Below are 7,500 nucleotides of genomic sequence, written 5' to 3'. Positions count from 1 at the left end.
CGGTCCAGTACCCTCACTCTGACGATCAACTTTATTCACAGACAGTTCCCTCCACGACTATATTTCAAGGGCACAGAGATGACAAGCCGGGCTGTTCATCCTGTTCATGATGTACGACTGTTAAAATGTCACCATAGCCTTAAATAAGTAAATAAAATAAAATAAAATAAAATAAACAAATAAATGAATAAATAAATAAAAATTTCAAACCTGCGTCACTTCAACTACAGCCTTTGCAATGTAGAAATGTTGTTAATCTGTCACCACAACCCTAAAAACACCCTTAAAAACCAGTGGCACTTCAACTACAGCCTTTGCAATGTAGAAATGTTGTTAATCTGTCACCACAACCCTAAAAACACCCTTAAAAACCCTCATCACTTCAACTATCAGCCTTTGCAATGTAGAAATGTTGTTAATCTGTCACTGACATCCCTAAAAACACCCTTAAAAACCCTCATCATTTCAACTATCAGTTGAATACGGGTTTTTAAGGGTGTTTTTAGGGTTGTAGTGACAGATTAATAACATTTCTACATTCCAAAGGCTGTAGTTGAAGTGACGCAGGTTTTTAAGGGTGTTTTTAGGGTTGTGGTGACAGATTAATAAAATTTCTACATTCCAAAGGCTGTAGTTGAAGTGACGCGGGTTTTTAAGGGTGTTTTTAGGGTTGTAGTGACAGATTAATAACATTTCTACATTGCAAAGGCTGTAGTTGAAGTGACGCGGGTTTTTAAGGGTGTTTTTAGGGTTGTGGTGACAGATTAACAACATTTCTACATTGCAAAGGCTGTAGTTGAAGTGACGCGGGTTTTTAAGGGTGTTTTTAGGGTTGTGGTGACAGATTAACAACATTTCTACATTATGAACGGGAGGAACACTCTTGACAACCAGGCTAGTCATCTCTGTGGCCTTGAAAACAGCCATAGAGAGAGAGAGAGAGAGAGAGAGAGAGAGAGAGAGAGAGAGAGAGAGAGAGAGAGCGTTTCTGAATACAAAACTTTACTGGCCATTGTTACCAGATGTGTTGTTCTCAGTACGTCATAATTAATTTCAGCACCAGATTGAGAAATGCTTGTCTAGACTGGGCGGGGAAGGTACGATAATTGAAGAGCGAGTACAAAATAGTGATAATGACGATATTGTTGCATCTTTAATACTACCACTCGAAAAAATAATAAATAAATAAATAAATAAATGTTAATAAATAAAATTATAGTCAAACACACACACACACACACACACACACACACACACACATTTACCTAAACATCTTCCCTATGCAATGCCCGTTAGTTTCCAGGGAGGTTGACGCACACACGCACACGCACACACACAAACTGGACGTGCCTGTGTGTGTGTTATCAGGTCACCTCCCGCTTTATCAATATATTGTCAATGATAAGCCGATAGATAACACAGAGAGAGAGAGAGAGAGAGAGAGAGAGAGAGAGAGAGAGAGAGAGAGAGAGAGAGAGAGAGAGAGAGAGAGAGAATCATAACTTTAACGTAACAATAATAATAATAATAATAATAATAATAATAATAATAATAATAATAATAATAATAATAATAATAATATTGGTCAACTTTTGCAATGATGAGGTAAACACAGCAGGATTTGGTAGTAAAGTAGTGAAGATGCTGGTTATATTTTTCTCCCATTAAGCTGGACAGAATACCCACAACACAAACAATACAAACAAGGTCAAGTAAATAAACAAACAAATCATTACCCACAATTTATTTAAGACTTACCCGAAAAAAATAAAATAAATAAATCCTTCGAACCAATCGGAGAGTTGCGTTGAATGTAAACAAAGACATCGACCAATCACGGCACAGCTACCAGTATTAGGGAACTTAAGGGTCACTACTACATATATACTTTACTTAATCTGACCCTTGTGTACCTAAAGTCTTTACAGTGTGTATGTATGTAACAATATGTACAACCTCTACACACACACACACACACACACACACACACACACACACACACATACATACATACATACACGCACGTACGCACACACACACATGCATACGTACACAAGCTTGATGGATTGCTGTGTACTTTCTGGTATACATACATACATACATACATACATACATACATACATACACGCATCAAGGTAAGATTCTATATATATATAACTAGGTACACACACACACACACACACACACACACACACACACACACACACACACACATACATACACACACACACTAATAAAAATCTATACAATGAAAAATAAAACATTTAAATAAACAATTTCCTACAAAAAATAAAAGATAAATTATTCTTATATTTACTAACATTATATTAGTCTAAGTAAAAATATGTGTGTGTGTGTGTGTGTGTGTGTGTGTGTGTGTGTGTGTGTGTGTGTGTGTGTGTGAAAAAATGTATTAGTACTGTTCATATTATTTGTAAGGTACTGAGAGAGAGAGAGAGAGAGAGAGAGAGAGAGAGAGAGAGAGAGAGAGAGAGAGAGAGAGAGAGAGAGAGAGAGAGAGAGAGAGAGAGAGAGAGAGAGAGAGAGAGAGAGAGAGAGATTTAAAAGCAATGATTAAAATGTCTTTCATAATATAGGCAAATGTTTTATTATTATTATTATTATTATCATCACTATTATCTTACCTACTACCTCTCTCTCTCTCTCTCTCTCTCTCTCTCTCTCTCTCATATATAAACAACTGATTTATATTCAACAATTTAACATTATTAGCAAACATATCATCTATTTTATATATATATTGAGACTGGTTAAGTGTGTGTGTGTGTGTGTGTGTGTGTGTGTGTGTGTGTGTGTGTGTGTGTGTGTGTGATTAGAAGTTACAAGCAGAGAGAGAGAGAGAGAGAGAGAGAGAGAGAGAGAGAGAGAGAGAGAGAGAGAGAGAGAGAGAGAGAGAGAGAGAGAGAGAGAGAGAGAGAGAGAGAGAGAGAGAGAGAGAGAGAGAGAGAGAGAGAGAGAGAGAGAATGTTTCCAAGCTGCAATTGAGACAGACAGACAGACAGACAGACAGACAGACAGACAGACAGACAGACAGACAGACAGACAGAGACACAGACAGACAGACACAGACACACACACACACACACACACACACACACACACACACTAATTAATCTAAGTAACATTAATATCTCTCTCTCTCTCTCTCTCTCTCTCTCTCTCTCTCTCTCTCTCTCTCTCTCTCTCTCAAAGAACAATAAAGTACAAAACATGAAACATTATTCTTGTCTCCTCCTCCTCCTCTTCCTTCTTCTTCTTCTTCTTCTTCTTCTTCTTCTTCTTCCCTTCCTTATTACAACCTCACTACAACCATTTCCTAATCTTCCTTCTTTCTATCTTAATTCCTCCTATCTCTTCCTTCTCTTCATTCTTCCTCCTTTCTCCTCTTCTTCCTTATCTCCTCTTTCATCTTTACAATTTACGTTCTCTCCGCACCTCTCGTACGCCTCCTCTTCCTCCTCCCTTCTCTCCCCTCGCTCCTATACCTTCACCCTTACAAACAGCATGGCTACAGTCTCCCACTTCCTCTCACTCCTCAGTGGCCAGGTAAGTCTGCTGAAAGACCTCCAGCTCACTCGCTAAATAGTGGGACTTGTTACGCAGTTTCTTGGCCGCCGCAGCTGCCTCCTCCAGCTGTCCCGCCTCTCTCTCCAGCGTGCGCACGTTCCGCTGCATCTCGCTTGTGCTCTCGTCCACCAGGCGGCACAGGCGGGCAAAGGTACCACTCAGCTCTCTAGGGGGTGTATCGGTGAGGGTGGGTCGTTGAAAGACGTGTTTGTTCGTTAAATTTGCGTTTTTTTGGGTGGTGTTCGTTTGTGTTGTGTATTTTTTGTGTGTTTTATCGTTTGTGTGGGGTTTTGGTTTGTTTTGGTGTGTTTGTTGTTAAACTGTTATTGTAACCATGAAAATGTCCTTGTAAACCTCAATAACTTCCACTACAGCCTGTTAAACTATTAAAACCATGAAAAACACCCTTGAAAACCCCAATAACTTCCACTACAGCCTGTAAAACTATCAGAACCATGAAAAACACCCTTGAAAACCCCAATAATTTCCACTACAGCCTGTTAAACTATTAGAACCATGAAAAACACCCTTGAAAACCCCAATAACTTCCACTACAGCCTGTTAAACTATTAGAACCATGAAAAACACCCTGAAAAACCTCAATAACTTCCACTACAGCCTGTTAAACTATCAGAACCATGAAAAACACCCTTGAAAACTCCAACAACTTCCACTACAGCCTGTTAAACTATCAGAACCATGAAAAACACCCTTGAAAACCCCAATAACTTCCACTGCAGCCTGTTAAACTATCAGAACCATGAAAAACACCCTTGAAAACCCCAATAACTTCCACTACAGCCTGTTAAACTATTAGAACCATGAAAAACACCCTTGAAAACCCCAATAACTTCCACTACAGCCTGTTAAACTATTAGAACCATGAAAAACACCCTTGAAAACCCCAATAACTTCCACTACACCCTGTTAAACTATCAGAACCATGAAAAACACCCTTGAAAACCCCAACAACTTACACTACAGCCTGTTAAACTATTAGAACCATGAAAAACACCCTTGAAAACCCCAATAACTTCCACTACGCCCTGTTAAACTATCCGAAACACACACTCACACCACACACACACACACCTACTACTACATCCCTCCCTCCCTGCCCCCCCAACCTCCCAGTGACCCCTCCGTGACCCACACACGCACAAATACTCACTGCTGGACTTGGTGAGAGCAATTGTGGGACGTCAAATCGACAATAAGCCTCAGTTTCCGAGTTGCGTGACCGACGTACTGTTTCTTGAAGGTCCTCTCTCGAGCCTTGTTTGTCCACGTCAGTCGTTCGTAAGCGTATAGGCACCCATACATGCCCCCCGTGAGGACTAGGAGGCGCCATCCGACTGTCTTAAAGAGCTGAGGGGGTGGGAGGTAGGGTGGGGAAAGGGGGTGAAGGTTAGGCTGCGTTTAGTTAGGTTTGGGAGGTGTAAATGTTGTTGGTATGTTTGAGTGTAGGTTTTTGGGTGTTTTTTGGGTGTTTTGGGGTGTTTTTTGGGTGTTTTTGGTGTGTTTTTTGGGTGTTTTGGGGTGTTTTGGGGTGTTTTTTGGGTGTTTTGGGGTGTTTTTGGTGTGTTTTGGATGTGATATGGGGTGTTTTGGGGTGTTTTGGGATGTTTTGGTGTGTTTTGGGTGTGTTTTTTGGGTGTTTTGGTGTGTTTTGGGTGTGTTTTTTGGGTGTTTTGGTGTGTTTTGGTGTGTTTTGGGATGTTTTTGGGTGTTTTGGTGTGTTTTTTGGGGTATTTTGGGTGTGTCTGGTGGTGTCTGGGTGTGTTTGGGTATAAAATAAGCCATGATATACACAAAACTAATGGACACACACACACACACACACACACACCACCTCCGCCACCCCCTATGCCCCTCACCAGTCCGAGGGCAAGAGCCAGGCCCATGGTGCCCTGAGAACCAACAGCAGCCACAGCGAACCGACTAATGATGGACCAGTCATCCTGTGCCGTGGGGAAGGCTGGTTCATTGCTGGGCGTCATGGGGGTCATGGGCACACTGCGGGGCACCTGGGGGCAGAACGGGTCAGCACAGGTCAATGTGGGTCACAGGGAAGGTAGGAAAGATTAAAAGTTGAAAGGTTACAGGGGTTAGGTTAGGTTAGGTTAGGTTAGGCAAGGTTAGGTTAGGTAAGGTAAGGTTAGGTTAGGTTTAGCTAGGTAAGGTTAGGTTAGGTTAGGTTAGGTTAGGTTAGGTAAGGTTAGGTTAGGTTAGGTTTAGCTAGGTAAGGTTAGGTTAGGTTAGGTTAGGTTAGGTTAAACTAGGCAAGGTTAGGTTAGGTTAGGTTAGGTTAGGTTAGGTTAGGTTAGGTAAGGTTAGGTTAGGTTAGGTTAGGTTTAGCTAGGTAAGGTTAGGTTAGGTTAGGTTAGGTTAAACTAGGCAAGGTTAGGTTAGGTTAGGTTAGGTTAGGTTAGGTTAGACTAGACAAGGTTAGGTTAGGTTAGGTTAGGTTAGACTAGGACAAGGTTAGGTTAGGTTAGGTTAGGTTAGGTTAGGTTAGACTAGACAAGGTTAGGTTAGGTTAGGCTAGGCAAGGTTAGGTTAGATTAGGCAAGGTTAGGTTAGGTTAGGTTAGACTAGACAAGGTTAGGTTAGGTTAGGTTAGGCAAGGTTAGGTTAGGTTAGACTAAACAAGGTTAGGTTAGGTTAGGTTAGGTTAGACTAGACAAGGTTAGGTTAGACTAGACAAGGTTAGGTTAGGTTAGACTAGACAAGGTTAGGTTAGGCTAAGCAAGACAAATAAAGTCTAGATGACCCCCACTGACCTGCTCCTTGTGCCGAGAGTTAAGGATGCGGCTGCTGGCTTTACCCATGAGCCTCTGCACCAGCGCCACCAGGCCCAGGGAGAACTTAAATTCAATGTCCTCCTGGAAGTCGGCACAAAGGTTTTCACAGTTCAAGCGATACAGCACCTCGAAGGGCTCGCGACGTGGCAGCAGTGTGGCGGCCATCTCTCGCTTCTCTGACCCCAGCAGTGACAGCATGCGGTCTGTGGGTGAGAGGTGAGGGGTGAGTGTGGTGTGCGTGTGTGTGCGTGTAGGGTAAGCCTGTGGGTAGTGTTAGGTTAGGTTAGGCTCAGATTTGCACTGGGTAGGTTAGGTTAAGTTACACACACACACACACACACACACACACACACACACACACACACACACACACACACACACACAACACACTAGGTTAAGTTAGGTCGGACACACACAGAATCCCTCTTTCCCCACTTCCTCCCCCCCACACCCCCTCCCACCCTCCACCTCCACCCACAGCCACTCACTGGTCATTTCCTGTTGTGAACTCTCAATATTCAGCGCGAGGGCGGAGGACAGCCGAGCACGGAGGTTCGAGCCCAAGCCAGCCTCCACGTGGGTGTGTAGGGATCTCTTGTACACCGTAAGAAACGAGTGGATCAGGGTGGAAGGGCTCGGAAAAACTCATCCACTAGGACTGACAGGCGTCGAATCTCCTCGTTGAGTGCGTTGGAGACCTGTGTGTGTGTGCGGTGTGTTAGGTTAGGTTAGGGATGGTTTGGATAGAGAGAGAGAGAGAGAGAGAGAGAGAGAGAGAGAGAGAGAGAGAGAGAGAGAGAGAGAGAGAGAGGAGAGAGAGAGAGGAGAGAGAGGAGAGAGAGAGAGAGAGAGAGAGAGAGAGAGAGAGAGAGAGAGAGAGGAGAGAGAGAGAGAGTATGGATGGCTGGCTAACTACTACTATTACTATTACTAAACCTTACATTACCACTACAACACTTCAAATAATAGTAGTAGTAGTAGTAGTAGTAGTAGTAGTAGTAGTAGTAGTAGTAGTAGTAGTAGTAGTAGTAGTAGTAGTAGTAGAAGTAGCAATATTATTAACAGTACTTCTCCCCCCCCCCACACACACACACCCCCCTCCTCTACC

The 7,500-nt window shown here is 42.7% G+C and overlaps 2 protein-coding genes across 5 annotated transcripts in view; both read right to left on the bottom strand.

Moving 5' to 3' along the window:
- The window catches only part of LOC135096333 (band 4.1-like protein 5), a 25,415-nt gene extending 24,057 nt beyond the window's left edge, over positions 1-1,358 (bottom strand). For 2 of the 4 annotated variants that reach the window (XM_063997771.1, XM_063997770.1), the window contains exon 1: positions 1,266-1,348. Coding sequence is in view for 1 of the 4 variants with exons in the window: in XM_063997773.1 (XP_063853843.1) it covers positions 1,266-1,273 (8 nt within the window). In the remaining 3 variants the exon portion in view is untranslated. Of the gene's footprint in view, positions 1-1,265 lie in introns of all 4 variants that reach the window. The other 2 variants (XM_063997773.1, XM_063997772.1) reach the window with 2 other exon arrangements.
- Positions 1,359-1,729: 371 nt separating this feature from the next.
- The window catches only part of LOC135096335 (transmembrane GTPase Marf-like), a 19,447-nt gene continuing 13,676 nt past the window's right edge, over positions 1,730-7,500 (bottom strand). The window contains 7 exon segments of the mRNA XM_063997774.1: positions 1,730-3,754; positions 4,760-4,956; positions 5,466-5,615; positions 6,372-6,595; positions 6,881-7,001; positions 7,003-7,035; positions 7,037-7,090. Of these exon segments, the coding sequence (XP_063853844.1) occupies positions 3,550-3,754; positions 4,760-4,956; positions 5,466-5,615; positions 6,372-6,595; positions 6,881-7,001; positions 7,003-7,035; positions 7,037-7,090 (984 nt within the window). The 3' untranslated portion in view covers positions 1,730-3,549.

The sequence above is a fragment of the Scylla paramamosain genome, unplaced genomic scaffold (genome assembly GCF_035594125.1).
Source record: "Scylla paramamosain isolate STU-SP2022 unplaced genomic scaffold, ASM3559412v1 Contig3, whole genome shotgun sequence".
Taxonomy (NCBI): domain Eukaryota; kingdom Metazoa; phylum Arthropoda; class Malacostraca; order Decapoda; family Portunidae; genus Scylla; species Scylla paramamosain.
The sequence above is the reverse complement of the archived record's forward strand: the minus strand, read 5'-3'. Positions and strand labels throughout refer to the sequence as shown.